This window comes from Octopus sinensis, linkage group LG2 (assembly GCF_006345805.1).
Source record: "Octopus sinensis linkage group LG2, ASM634580v1, whole genome shotgun sequence".
Classification (NCBI taxonomy): domain Eukaryota; kingdom Metazoa; phylum Mollusca; class Cephalopoda; order Octopoda; family Octopodidae; genus Octopus; species Octopus sinensis.
The window spans coordinates 125,761,854-125,778,089 of NC_042998.1; the positions used below are offsets into that span (position 1 = coordinate 125,761,854).

Consider the following 16,236-nt stretch of genomic DNA (forward strand, 5'->3'; position numbering starts at 1 on the left):
ACCTGAGAGATACTTATGGAATGTCTGTGGATGGTTTAAGGAGATTAAGTAAGAAAGATTTGTGTAAAAAGACTGTTTGAAAGGTCTGTGGTTGAGAAAGATATGAAAATTATGTGTGAAGTATGTGTTGAAGATCAGTAGGAGTAGTTAGGCAAAGAAGTGTCTTGGAAAATCAGTGTGATGTCTATGTGTTAAAGGTAAAGACTATAACTTAAGGATGCAAAGAAGATGAAGAGGGAAAGAAAGAAGATATTAACAGGAATTAATAATGGAAGGAAATATCAAAAGGGAAATATAGATGGAAAGAAAGTGTACAGGAAAGAAGCTGAGTGGAATAGTAGAGAAAGGAAGAGTGAAAAGTGAAAAGCAATGCAAAGTGTTCTATACTTCTATCTATCCCATTAGACTATTAAAGGGAAACAATGAGGAAGCTTTTATGTGATCATACAACACACTACTAGAAAGAGAAGCCAAATATGCTTCAAATCACACCTTGTCATCAATAAGGAAAGGACACATTAGGTAATGTAGTTTCACATACCCTTAAAAAGACAGGATGGTCACTGCTGGAATACCTTTGATCATGGTTGACCTGGTGCTAAATAACAAGAAAAACAGCAGTAGAAGCTATGGCAACGGCAATATTAAAATCTGTGTCTTTTATTTTGGAGTGTCTTCTCCAAAATGCAAAACATCTATAAAGTGTTTTGGGATAAAAATTTGAGGTTGTCAACACCACTGATTTCTTTTCCTCTTTTACAGTAAGGGCATAATTCACAGAGTGGGAAAAGCAATTGCATATATATCTTGCTATGACTGATATCACAGGAGTTTCCAGAATGGTATCATTCTTAAGTTGCTCTAGAAGTTGTATCTCTATAATTTAGTAATCCTAGCAAGAGTTGAAACAGGGATTTGAACCAACAAAGGATCCTCAGTGTAATCACTTGACCTATGAGAAGTGACAAATCTCCCTCAAATCACATCCTGCCATTCCAAATAAAGGATATCTTGCATAATGTAGACTTAGATATCTCTGAAAAAGATGAAGTGATGAAGATGGGATGTTTTTAATCATAAATCTGCTTATTCAGAGATGACCTGAGGTTAAATAATAATAACTACAACTTACAAAAGTTACACTTTTATTAGAATTTGTGGTAGAATTGTAATCTCTTTCATCCACAAGTGAGAAAACTCTTTAGTATTCAAACCAGCAATATCCAGCCTAAATATGCTACCTCCTTTATGTTCAAACCAGCCAAATCCAGCCCCTTACACATACCCCACAATATCATTCCTAAAGTTAAGAGGCACATCATGGAAATCTCACAGCTAATGCATGACTAATTCAAAATGAGGTGAATAAATAAGCATTACATCTGACAGAGCAATCTGAATGCTAAAGGGTCAAACTCAGCAAGAAAGGGTAGTGATGAGAGAAACTGAAATGAAATGGCACTTAAAATGACATATAGGGTATTTATGAATAGTCTGATAACTCTATTGAGTTGTTTTCCCACCACTAGAGAATGATTTGTCATTACCTTCTCTAGGTTTCAGATGGTGTCTTGAGCTGAGCACAGCTAGCAAATGAAACACTCATTCCCATTATGTTCCTGTTGATTGACTACCTTATTGAACTCTATAACATTGTGGTACCTACAAATGTTAGAGCTAGATTCAAATGTCTAAGACATAACCACAACATGCTGGTTGATACAGAATTATATACCGTCAACCTCTCAGCTGGTTGTTGCCTGATGCTTGATTCAGTCATCTGAACTGCGATGTAAGAGAAGTATCCTAAAGACTTATAAAGTTTATAATACTGACTTGTGTATATAATTTTTGTGTATAATTATAGGATTTATGCTGATTATGTATTTAGTATTATTTATTTATATTTGTAATGAATTTTGATACAAAAAAATAATCTTTATAATAATATTGTTATTACTTCGTTATTTTCTATTGATAATTCTATTAGACTGAGTTAGCATTTATTTATTTAGAGCATTTAGTAAATAAAGTTGAATACTATATAAACAGAAGGCATGAGAGGGAATGGTGGACAAAGTGTCTGAAATGAATAAGAAAGTATGGCAAGGAAAACTGTGGAAGGAAACAGTGGAAAAATAAATAGCAAGACGTATTTGTTGCAAATATGAAAACAACATTTTATCTTTGACAAATACCATTTTCTCTGCACCACATATTTATTTCTAGATAGCTTTATATTATATGGTCCATGCATTAAATATGTTAACATTAACACAACTATTGTGTTTCATGTGGCTGAAATCTTTGAATTATTTTATTTTTAAATTATTCTATTTCCTTACACTAACAAATACACAACCTTGAACATTTACTTTGTAATTCTTCCATCATTATTTAAGCAAATCTAGTGAAGGCTTTGCTTTGCTGATAAAGTCAGAATAATGTCAAAACATAGATGAAGTTCTGTCCAATGTTTTGCTGAAAAATAAAAACAATCATAATAGTCATTGATGTGATTAGAATGTCACAGGAAAATATTGCAAGATGGATCCTCCAAGCCATATCAATCAGAAAGAAACCTAGGAGAAAACCAAAAATGGTTTCATAATCATCATTTAATATTCATTTTCCATGCTGGCATGAATTGGACAGTTTGACAGGAGCTGCCAAGTCAAAAGACTGTACCACACCCTACTGACTGCTTAGGCATGGCTTTTATGACATGATGCCTTTTATAATGCCAACCACTTTACGGAACGTATAGCACCAGCGGCAATGAGATCACCAAATAATATACAAGGCCCCTTAACTGAATGAGGGAGTAGGATTGAAGAAGGTGGCATTGTGCCAAGTGAGAAGTTAGAGTATGAGTAAAGGAACAGCAGTAGATAAGACAGTCAAGGAGACACGTGGCTAACTCAGTAGGGGGAAGAAAGGAGAGTGAGAGGAAGAGAAGAGAGAGAGAGGATGAGGAGATGAGAGAGGATGAGAAGATGAGAGAGGAGTGTATAAAAGGGAAGTGGAACCAAGAATTGGATAGGGTGAATGGATGGGTGAGTTTGCAACATTACAAAAAGGGGAGTGAAAAGTAGAAGGCAGGAATGTAGTGAGTGGACAGAAATAAAGGTGGGGGTTGTTGGGAGGATGGGTGAAAGAAGGGAGTGGAGTACAATGGATGGTGGGTTGGATAATATCCACAGTCTCAGTTGGCCATGCTTAGGAATCCAGCTGGAGAGTCTAATGACAGTTGCTTCTGATAGGCTCCTATGAAGGAAGGTGCATAATGTCTCTCCATAACCCTCTCAGGAATAGTGCAGAGAAGATGGATAGATAGTCATTGATTAATAGGGATTTTTCTCTCCACATGTATCTAATTCTAGTTAGTGTTTTAATGATGATAATGATGATCATCATCATGCTGGCATGAATTGAGGGGTTTGACTGAAAACTGGTTAGCCAGGGAGCTGCACCAGGTTCCAATCTGATTTGGCATGGTTCAGATTAGTATTTTATTGATGCCTGTGTTAAATATGTAAATTCTGAACTAGAGGTTTGAAAATATGAAATTGAAACTATAAACCAAGAAGAAAAAGTGAAAATGAATTGTGGAAAACTTTGCTTAATGATTGATACTCTTCTTGCTTTCTTTTTTTATTTCCAGCTTGATGTGAAGAATTCTGCAAGTCAAGTTGAAACCTATGTTAAGGAACTGAACAGTTATTTGGAAACAATTAATTTTACTGTTGAAAACAAGACAGCTGTTCCAACAGCCCAAGTCTATGTAAGTGTTGTTGCCTGTTTGCTGTATGTCTTCTAATTATAGCACTGGGGATTCCTCAAAGGGAACACCATTGTATCATTTGGTCTGAAATTTTGTTGAGTGTATATGCACTTGTGTGTGTGTCTGTTTGTGTGCATGTGCGCACGAGTGTGTAATTATCTTCTATATACATACATGCACATGTGTATGCATACATGTATACATATATACATACACTCACACACATGAATATACACCATTGTGAACAGATGTGTGTAATTATCTTTTATACGAACCCAACAATGGGCAAGTTGAGCTGCAAAATTCAGGTAAAATTACACACAGGCATTTTTACATAAGAATTTATTCAATAACATACATACACACAAACTAGCCATGCAACACTTGTAAAAAAGTATCACTTATTGAATGATGGTAACTTAATATGCTCATTTCAATACAATTTCAGAACTCAAACAATTAGAAAGGAAAAAATTACAGGCTATGAATAACTTAAAAGTTTAATCATAGCAAAATTTTCGAACTTTTGAAGAACAACCCCTTCTATTTAATAATCTTTTCTACTCTAGGCACAAGGCCCGAAATTTTGGAGGAGGGGTCCAGTCAATAAGATCGACCCCAGTATGCAACTGGTACTTAATTAATTGACCCCAAAAGGATGAAAGGCAAAATTGACCTCAGTGGAATTTCAACTCAGAACATGGCAACAGATGGAATACTGTTAAGCATTTCACTTAGCATGCTAACGTTTCTGCCAGCTCACCACCTTCCATCTATTTAATATTAGATATATATTGAAAGTAAACAGACAAATTATCCTGACTCAACACATCTGTCTTCTTCGTCTTCATCTTGACTATGCCCATTGTATGCTTTGGAATTATGAACTTAATAAGCAATTATATGAATTATAGATACAATCTGAACCTAAACACTTTGGATTTATGCAAAGAATAAAACTTAGTGAGATATCAAACAGCCAGAATTGGACCTTAGTGCAAAACCTCTAAATGGAAAAGAAGCCCATCCACCCTTCAACAGGTCTTGTTTTTAATCCTGTTGTGTGTCCAGATATCCACCTCACAAGAGAAGCAAGCTACTCAAGTGTGGGAGCCAGTTTAGTTGTGAACCACTTGACCATGGAAATGGTAGTACTAGTTTACACGGTACCAGTAACAGGTTTCATCAGTCTGTGATAAGATTCCTGACCTGACAATATTGAACACCTACTAATTAACAAAATAAGAAAGAAATATAAAGAACCATAGAAACATGGCTATAGCATGGCTGTACTACCAAAAAGCCCTTTGACAGTACACCACATGAATGAATTATCCCAGCACTGCAATTAGCCACAATTCCACTACCACTAGTAGCTGCCATCCACCATCTAACCCAAAATGAATACAGCTCCCTACTCCTTAGAGGTAACAACTGAGACATCAATTTTGCCACTATATGTCATAAAAAAGCATCTGTCAGAGTAATAGTTTGTGAGTACTACTCTTTGTTCCTTCATTAAACCTCTTACCATATGTAATCACAAAATATTGCAACTATAGGAATAGCTCCATCACTCACCTTTTCTTTGTTGATGATCTGAAGCTGTATGTGCCAAGTGTTAACCACACCAAAATGCAACTGGATCTCCATAACCCAGTTCTTTAAAAACATTGCAATGAAATTTGGTGAGTTCAAATGTGCATTTCTGGCATTAAACTGTGGGGAACTTGTGCCTCTCTCCAAGACACTAAGCATGAATTACCTAATGCCAATAACAATGGAACAATAAAACAATTTATGTCATAGTAAAGTATGACTGTTTAGAAATATCAAATATAAAATATAACCCCACCCACAACAGATTAGATAAACAAAATCTTCTGTGATTTTAGATAGAGAATAGCAATCTATCAAGTAGACAGAATGAAAAATTTAGCAAAATAAGATATGAATGATATGATAAGAGGCTGCATAGAAGACAACTACTGAATTGACCAATGAAAAACAGAACATTCAATTAATTAGCAAATGAAACAACAACAGCCTGTATACAATGCCTTAATAGTAGATCAACATAAGAAACTAGCCAATGAAACTATTGCCATAGAAAAAAAAAGTGATCTTGCTCCAATGCAGATAAAACTAATTCAAATACTGAAAGAAGAAAGTTCTTGATTGAAGATCATAGTGGCATGAAATTCAAGTTGAGAAAAAAAGAATTAATTTCAAATGATATATTCGTCATGAATTGAGTATTGTGTCCCACTTTCATTAAACATCTGAACACACACACACATGTTTACATATATTCAACTACTTGTTTACAAATGTAAACTATGATATGAATGTTTATATTAGATATTTAGTTATCTATACATCCATCTATCTATTTACATATCTCTGTGTGTCTGCCTGTTTATCTGTTGGTTTGTCTTCCTGATTGTTTATCTCTTTTTCACTGTGTCCATTTGTCATTGAGTGTGCATGCTTATGCATTTAATTCTATGTGAATGTGTGTCTGTCTGTCTCTCATCATATTTTTGTCTCTCCTCTATCACACATTTCTCTAGAATTTGCAGTTTTAAGACATTATTAATAAAAAGAAATAAGGAAATTATAAATGAATAATATAAGAACTACAACAACAAAAAATAATTTACCTACTTCATCTCTACAGAATCAATAATACAGTATAGTTAGAATGAAAGCATGTGGTGAAAGAAGACAAAAATTTAGAATTCAGAATTTTCCAGGAATTGAAAATGCTTACAAATTTAATCACTAAGATAACTTCATATGACAGCTATATAAATTTGAAGGATGTAATGATAACATTCCAACTTCCTCCAACACGATAAATAAATGGATAGATAAATAAATAAACAAATAAAATAAAAAGTTTTTACTCAGTTACAAATTACCTTTTGTATATTTTTGTAGGATATGGGATGGGAGGCTATTTAAAAATTTACATTTTTGCATAACTTTGAGGAATCTTAACAAAAGAACTTGCCAATAACTGTCCAAACATGCAAGTCTTGATGTTTTGTTTCTGTTTGTTTGTTATTATATTGTTAGTTCAAAGAAGAGAGGTTAGGTGCTTGAAAAATTTAAGGGTATTCTTGCCTAGCATGAGATTAAATATAGTGATGTCTAGATGCCTATTTGTTGAAGTTGTTAAAGGCTCCTGTCTGGTTGAAAAATAAAAATATGGGTGGAAAAGAAAAGGCTGTTCTGGAGAAAAGGTGGATAGAATAGTGTTGGCATGAAAAAACAAATAAAGAGGTGAGGGTAATGAGTTCAATTTAAGTGTTTGGTATAAAACATTTACAAAGTGGAATTAATTAGTTTGCCATGACGAAGAGAGGAAGCTTGATGTTGTGTGCAGAAAAAAATTTTGGAGAAAAATTGTTTCCTGATATTGCTGAATATAGCCTGAAGCTGTTTCTAGCTGTCAAGAGTCCATCATTGAAAAGACCAAAGAAGGTCAAAATCACGTGATCGGGTAGTCTTAGTGCTAGTGGTGGCAGGGATTAATCTTCCCTGTTAGCAATATAGATAAGAGGACCTTTTGCTCCAAAAGCCAATACGAGAGATTTCCTCATGGTAACTACCGCTGTAAAGTTTGTTCTATAACCATTCAGTATTAATACTGCCTCTGTCACTAATAGATATGAAGTTAGTAAGTTTAATGGGACAAAAGCTGTTGTTGTAGTGAAACTAAGAGAAGGCAGATATAAGTCAAAGGTTACTGGGATCATCATTCTAAAACAAAATGTTTGGAAAATTGCCAGACGGATGACACTGTAATATATTGAGACTAGATTTGTGTTGTGTGTTGTTCCTTCTCGAGCCATGCCTTGCTTATAAGGGCCGGTTTTCCCAGTTTCCTTGGCGTATAGGTTCCCACCTGGACAGGATGCCGGTCCATCGCAGGTGAGCTGCTAGATGCAGGAGAAAAGAGTGAGAGAAAGTTGTGGCGAAAGAGTCAGCAGAAGTTCACCATTACCTTTTGCCAAAGCCGCATGGAGCTTAGGTGTTTTGCTCATAAACACACACACTGCCCGGTCCGAAATTCGAACCTGCGATCCCTCGACCACCTCTCCGCTGCTCTAACCACTAGGCCATGTGCCTCCACAGACTAGATTTAGCTTGGTTATATTCAACATCTTCTATGGTATATTTAACAATAAAAAATTTGAAGGGACAAGGCTTAAGTAAAACGAAATGGCTGAGCAAGGAATAAGATAGGCGTTCAGAAGTAGATTTTTTGGAGGAAGATTTCTTTTTGTTTATTCATTAATTAATGTTACATTTGCTTTTCTGCGCTAGTATGGGTTTAATGAATATATATCAAGGTATTGTTATATATATACATACATTCATATGTGTGTATGTATGTGTGCATGTATGTATGTATATATGTATGTGTGTGTATGTGCGTGTGTGTGTGTGTCTGCTGAAATGAATTGACAGGTCCACATATAACATCCCAAGGTACATCCTTTTTTTCTCTGATGAAATTATGTTCATGTCACATGAATGCAAATTTAATGTACAAATTTGTAATTAAATTATTGAGTACTAATTGAAACAGCTGTTACAAGCGAAGATGACCAATTTGTTAATAATGGATGATTGTTAACTTCCCTATCTACATTTTCTTTTCTTCTTTTAACTGGATATAAACTATATGCTTAATATACACCTATTGTTTTAAGGGAATTTGATTCCCCCCCAAATACTAGGTATTGAACCAGTATTTCCTTGGATGCAACCATCCCTTCATGAAGTTAATATATCCTCTAATTAAATATATATATGTATGTATGTATGTATTGTTTCATTGCAGCCACAATTTATTCATCTGGCCCAGTTGTGGAATTATTTACAAGAGGAAATGGTACTTTTGAGTGTGTACAGCAATGTGGCAACTTCTCTGGGCTCCTTCTCAAAAGTAAGTATTTATATATGTACTCACTTCATTATCATTGTAATTATTGTTACCATCGTTGTCGTCATCATCATCATTTAATATCCATTTTCCATACTGATGGTTGGACAACAACTGGCTAATCAGATAACTTCACCAAACTCTACTCTCTATTTTGGTATGATTTTGTATGAGTGGATGCCCTTCCTAACATCAACCACTTTATAGTGTGTACTGGGTGTTTTTTTTACATGGTATTAGCAGCAGTAATCATTATTGGCTTCATTCAAAACACCTTCATGTTCAAAGTATATCATTTGCGTTTGTGTTGCTTTTGTATTTATAAGGTCACACTCTAGCCTTTCATCATCTGGCACAAGATCACCTCCTCCAGTACCCCACCCTCTCAAAAGATCTTTGTCTTGCAAGTTACTTGGTGACCCTACCAGTGTTGGTGCCATGTAAAAAGCACTCACACTCTACGGAGTGGTTGGTGTTAGGAAGGGCATACAGCCCCCCCCCCAAAAAAAAAAACATGCCAAAACAGACACAAAAGTCTAGTGCAATCTTCTGCCTGGCCAGCTCTTGTCGAACTGTCCAACCCCTGCCAGTATGATAAGTGGATATTAAACAACAACAAGGATGACAACGATGATGATGAAGGTAGTCTGAAAAAGGAAGAGGCAGTGCCAATATTCTTATTAGACTAGTAAGATGGAATCAGTTGATAGTTCCATTCAACGGCTATGGGATAGAATTCCAAAGGGTTACACTTCTAATGGGGTAAGATTGGCTAAAGTGATTATTATAGAAGCTGGATATGAGACACAGTAGATGATGGTTTTGGAAAGAAGAGTATTCTACATGTACCTCAAGAAATTCTTTGAAGAACTCCAAATATAATTTATTATTTTCAATGCTTTTAGTTATTGGATTGTACCCATTCAGGAGTATTACCTTCTAACGTATAGTCAATTATATCAATCTCAGTAATTATCAGGCCATTAAGAATGAAATATCCAATTTTCTTATGCACCAAGTTTGACAGTCATTAACTCTAATGTTTTATTCTGACAATTCTTTGTTTTACAACATTCATGGTGTCTGATTATATTGTGAGTTTTCTCTTGTAAATCAATTTTTGTGATCCCATGGCTAGATCAAAACTTTGTGTTGTTTATGAATATAAGTTCCATCTTGGAACCAATGCATTCCAGACAGCTCGAAACATCAATGAGGTGTTTGGTGAAGATGTGGCAATGTATGTTGATGGTTTGAGAAGTTCCACTCTGGTGACTTTACTTTTGAAAATCAGCCCTGTGGTAGACCTGAGACTAAGGTGGATAATGATGAGCTGGAAACTATAGTGGAAGTAGATACATCTCAAACTATATGTGAGTTAGCAGCAACATTTGATATTTCAGTTCCAACTGTATTGGGCCATCTGAAACAAACTGGCAAGGGAAAGAAGCTGGACAAGTGTATACCACACAAACTGAATGACCATCAAATGAGACAGCATCTTGAAACTTGCATAAAAGCAAATCATTTTTGCATCATATTGTTATGAGTGATGAAAAATGGACCTTTTTCAACAATAGCAAGCATTCTGTATGGTGGCTGGATAGAAACGAAGTGCCAAAACACAGTCCAAAAAAGAATATCCATCAGAAAAAGCTAATGGTGTCTGTTTGGTAGTCCAGCACTGGTGTCATCCACTACCGTTTCATGAGACCTGGTAAGTTAATTACAGTGGATGTATACATCAACCAGTTGGATGAAATGATGAGTGAACTTGCTATTAAATAACCGAGATTGGTCAATAGAGACAGGATGATTCTCTTGCAAGACAATGCTCAGCCACATGTTACACAAAGAACACTGCTCAAGTTACAGGAATTGAACTTGGAAGTACTCTGTCATCCACCATATTTACCAGATCTTGCACCAGCTGACTATCACATTTTCCAGGCATTAGACAACTTTTTGCAAGGAAAAACTTCAAATCTGAAGAAGATGCAAAAATAGCCTTTCGTGATTTAATCACCTCTTGCCCTCCAGAATTCTTCCCTGCCAGCATAAATAAGCTATCAAGAAAATGGCAAAATTGTGTCGATAATTTAGGTGCATACTTTAATTAACTGCATTACTTTTTGCTGAGATAAAGTAAAATAAACTTTCAGTTCAAAATTGGATATTTCATTCTTTAATGACCTGATATTTTACCATGTGGTGCTTATTTCATTGGTAAAAAGTCATAAGTGGAATGGAGCTGGACTTGAAGTGACTATGTAGCTAAACACATAAGGTGCTTTTGTCCAACATTCTACTAATTCTACCTCTCTCTCTCTCTCTCTCACTCTCTCTCTTTCATACACAAATACACACACACACACGTACACACACTACATTACTATCTTCAATCCTAAGACTCTTAGAGCCAGTTGCTTGCTTTCCATGATGTTATAAGTGAACAAGATCATACTCTCCCAGAATGGACTGGAATGATATGAAATGAAGTGTTTTCCCCAAGAATATGATGCACTGCTGAACTGGGAAAGCAGTCAACACTTTTAGTTGGAGTTGCAAATATGTAGTTATTTAATATACAAGTTGACTCAGCTCCAACAATACTTAAAGTTTCTCAGATGTACAGAGTCAGAGTTGTAGCAAACCCAACTGGAGAGAAAGGGAAATAAGTGAGAGTTGCATTTCTTACTTCACTACAGGATATTCTGGAATAGGCTGCAACTCCCGGTAGGAATGCCGACACGTTGCCTTACCACTGTTTGATATAAAAAGTGAAGCATCATGAAATTCTCTCTCTTCCTCTTCTTGCCTAGCTCAGACACACACAGCTAACCTGATGTCTCGGACTTGCAACAATGAGCTCTATATTAGCAGCCTTTAGATAAAATAACATGTTTGTATATATCTACTCTGTATTGCATGCATTCGCCTTTGTACCACTCAAGTTGATATAAATATAGCATGTATTCAGAAACTGTCAGAACACACCATTTGGAAAACCCACATGCCATTCACTAAAGAGTGAAGAGAATTTAATAGAACTTTTTAAATGGCTTCTAGGTGAGAATATTTGGGCCTATATTGGTCAGTTTAGTTCATTGGTTAAGCAGCAACAGTAGTTGCTTCCATTATGTACTCCACAAGGTAGAGCAGACAGTATATCAATATTTGGTAGTCAAAGGATTGAGGGATGTGTACAGTTCAGTGATGATATTTATATAGGTGTGTGTGTGTGTGTGTATGTATGTATGTATGTATGTATGTATGTATGTAGTATGTATGTATGTATGTATGTGTGCACATGCATGTGTGTATGTGTGCACATGCAGGTGTGTGTGTGCACAAGCATGTGTGTGTGTATGTGAATATAAATATAAATATGTGTGTATAAAGAAAAGAAAAGTTGAAAATAAACTTGGAGTCTTTAAAAAGATTTACTTATATTTACATAACAAGTTTCACAATTTCCAGGAGTAGTGAGATATAGAACAACCTGGATCTATGCCATATTAGTATCACACTCTGATTGGAGTCAAAAACTTTGCTCCTTCTTTATGGCTCAAATTGCCATCAGTTGTGGTGAATAGTCATGAGATCAGGTCATATTACTGTATGAATGATAATTGTGCCCTGAGTGAAAGCTGTCTTAATCCAGTAAATATGTAATGTGATAGCATGAATAGCAGATTGTCAGAATAGCTGAAAACAGAAAAATGGCTAATTTGTTTGTATATATGGTTTTCTATACTTATGTATGTGAGAACTACAATATTGTAGTTCTTTTGTTTTGATATATCGTTATAGCTTATTCAGTATTGTTATTTGTTTGTTGCACATGGTGTTGTTGTATTTAAGAAGACTTTAACTAATTCTCTATTTTTCTGCTGAACTAACAGGTCCACACTAATATTTTCACTGATTCTGTTATGAATCCACTGTTGAAAGGAATCGAGATAACAAATGACCTCGCAAGAATGTCTTCAGTAAGTCCTGTTTTACATTTCTAAAACCAAAGTGTTATTAAAGGAACTGAATGTTGTTAATTCTGACAGGTAAAAGATTGGCACTTGTTTTCATACAACAATCTTTTTATACCAAAACACTTCATTGATATCATTTGCTTATAGCTTTAGGAATAATAATGATTTAAAGTAGTCATCTATTGACAACTAGTAGATTACTAGGGGTCTTGGTGATGCTATTTACTAACAAACCAAGGTATTAGTGGTGACTTATTTTATTAACTGACCTTTGACTGTGGCACTAAGACCTCCTTGCTAAGTTGTCCACTTATGGTTCCATCTGCCTCTCCCCTCTTGCATCATAAATTTCCAGTCAGACCATTGGATTGCATTATGCACTAACTTTGGTGTGCCACAAAGTCTTTTATTTCTTCCACACACTTCCTTCATTCATGAATCACTCCCTAACTATTAATTCTAATCACACACAGGCACCTAATGCACTTGATATCACCCATCTCTTCCCTGTAACTTTCAGCACATAGACAGCATCAATATGCAATATAGACACATTACATCAGACTTCCATGGAGACCTTGAAGACATCCAACAAATAAAGAGATGAAAACCTGATCTACTTCACCAGCACAAAAACTCGGAGCATAATCTCCTTCAACAATACCAGGAGTCAGAATATAATCTCATTGACTTGCATAAAGATTTAGTCCCTACACACACCAGGGAAACAGTCTTGAACTGATATCATTGATAATGATTTTAATGATATTGGTATTAAGAATGCTATGATATCAGTGGCCTTTTTTGTCTTGCCTGCTCTCATATTTCCATTTGCTGCTCGGATGCATTATAGAAAGGTAAATCAACCTCAGTATTTTATTAAACTTTATTTTATTAAACTTGGAAGGAGGAAAGACAAAGATGACCATGGCAAGATTTGAACTCCGAACATAAATGGTCATGACTAAACACTGCAAGACATTTTGTCCGAATCTCTGATGACTCTGCTGATTGGTGACAATACTGATGGTGATGTTAGGTGGTGCCACTACTACAGTTCCTTCTACTCATGGAGTGAAGGAAGCAGAAAGGTGGGAATGGAAACATTAAGTTTTAAATGGCTGTTATTTTATGAGCTTCATTTTGGATTTACTTCTGGCTTATTGTTAGTGATGATAGTGGCAATAATAATGTTGACGATGATGATGGCATTGATGATGATGGCATTGATGATGATGGCATTGATGATGATGGCATTGATGATGACAGTGATGGTGGTGGTGGTGGCGACGGCGGCGGTGGTGGTGGTGGCGGTGGTGGTGGTGGCAATGGTGTTGGTGGTAGTGGTGGTGGTTAGATAAAAGAAAGTTCTGTTTCAGTCTATCATGCCAATCTACTTTTCTCAAGAAAATGGGGTTTTTTTTTTTGAAAATGGAATCAAGAAATCGTTCTCATTGTTGTTGATTATTTTTTCATTTTATTTTAATGCCACATTGGAATTGAAACACTACATGTGATTGTTTTATATGTAGACATCCATCCATACACATACATGTGCTTATATATGTATGTACGTATTTAGACATATGCACAAATGCACAAACAATAATATATGTTCACATATGTAAATATAGTTGGTCATAGATATAAATGCATGTGTGCATATATCTGAATGTATGTTTATGTATGTTTGTGTCTATGTATACATGTATATGTGTGTGTGTATGTGTATTTAATTTTCATATGTATAAATGAATATAAAATAAAATTTACACACACATACACGCGCATATGCATATATAGATGCACATGCATAAAAAACACAAACACACACACACATACACACACATACATGCACACTCTCAAACACATACAAGAAGTTTGAAGTGTAGTAAATATGTGTGTGAACTGAAAATATTTTGTTTTAACTCTGTAAAGCTGTTTCTCATTGTAGCAAGAAAGATATCATGTTTCTTAACCTATGCAATACTATCATACTACTACTACTACTACTACTACTACTACTACTTATAATAATAATAATAATAAAATAATAATAATAATGATAATAATAATAATAATAATAATAATAATAATAATAATAATAATCCTTTCTACTGTAGCACAGGGCCTGAAATTTGGGGGAGGGGGATAGTCAATTATACCAGCCCCAGTACTCAACTGGTACTTAATTTATCGAACCCGAAAGGATGAAAAGCAAAGTCAACCTAGGCAGAATTTTAGCTCACAACACGGTGACAGGCAAAATACCATTAAGCATTTCACTTGGCATGCTAACAATTCTGCCAGTTCACCCCCTTAAATGATAATAATCATAATAGTAATTTGTTTGATGTTGACATAATGGAAAAAATGGAGAAACACAGACTAGTAAAAGACAAAATTGCAAGAATGGGAGCAATGGGGAGAGTAACTGTTATCCTAGTAGTTGTAGAGGCACTCAGAGCATTAACAATGAGGTTCAAGAAATTATCATCATCATTTTATGACTGTTTTCCATGCTGGCATATGTTGGACGGTTTCATTGAGGTCCGAAAAATTGGAATTGACATGAGGGTAGAGCAGGCCCAAAAAACCGCTCTATTTGGGGACAGCTAGGATTTTGAGATTGGTGCTTGGGTGTTGAGTGTCTTCCACTGTAAGTTAACATCCACGTACCAAAGCTTATAATTTGTAGGAAGAGACACTGTGAGACCCCTGAGAACAAGTTGCTGTCCACTCTCACAGAATCAATTAGAGCAAGTAAGACCAAGAGCTCTGAAAAGTAAAATAATAATAATAATAATAATCCTTTCTACTGAAGGCACAAGGCCTTAAATTTGGGGGATGCTTAACTGGTACTTAATTTATCGACCCTGAAAGGATGAAAGACAAAGTTGACCTTGGCAGAATTTGAACTTAGAGTGTAGTGACAGGTAAAATACTGCTAAGCATTTCATCCAGCATGCTAACACTTCTGCCAGCTCACTGCCTTAATAATAATAATAATGATAATAATCATCATCATCATCATCATCGTTTAGCGTCCGTTTTCCATGCTAGCATGGGTTGGACGGGTCAACTGGGGTCTGTGAAGCTGGAAGGCTTCGTCAGGCCCAGTCAGATCTGGCAGTGTTTCTACGGCTGGATGCCCTTCCTAACGCCAACCACTCCGCGAGTGTAGTGGGTGTTTTTTACGTGCCACCTGCACAGGTGCCAGACAGAGCTGGTGAACGGCCACGAACGGATGGTGCTTTTACGTGTCACCGTAATAATAATAATAATAATAATAATAATAATAATATAATAATAATAATAAATGCCCTGATGTAGTACCATACAGTGGCTTTCGTGACTTCTGATCTTAACTGATTGGAAGTGTTATCATGTACATTGTTTTATCTTGGTATAAAAGATAGGCTACAGCAAATATTCAGCTCAATACCACAGATTTGCTTGTCAGTTGTTTGACCTTAACCAGTTGACCATGTCCCTTAGTGGCTGAC

The 16,236-nt window shown here is 35.6% G+C and overlaps 1 protein-coding gene across 3 annotated transcripts in view; it reads left to right on the plus strand.

The window, feature by feature from the left end:
* Positions 1-16,236, plus strand: part of LOC115228997 (cilia- and flagella-associated protein 206-like) — a 119,434-nt gene that overhangs the window by 81,061 nt on the left and 22,137 nt on the right. For all 3 annotated transcript variants that reach the window (XM_029799432.2, XM_036499188.1, XM_029799437.2), the window contains 3 exons: positions 3,665-3,784; positions 8,640-8,744; positions 12,647-12,733. In XM_029799432.2, coding sequence (XP_029655292.1) covers positions 3,665-3,784; positions 8,640-8,744; positions 12,647-12,733 — 312 coding nt within the window. The remainder of the gene's footprint in view (positions 1-3,664; positions 3,785-8,639; positions 8,745-12,646; positions 12,734-16,236) is intronic.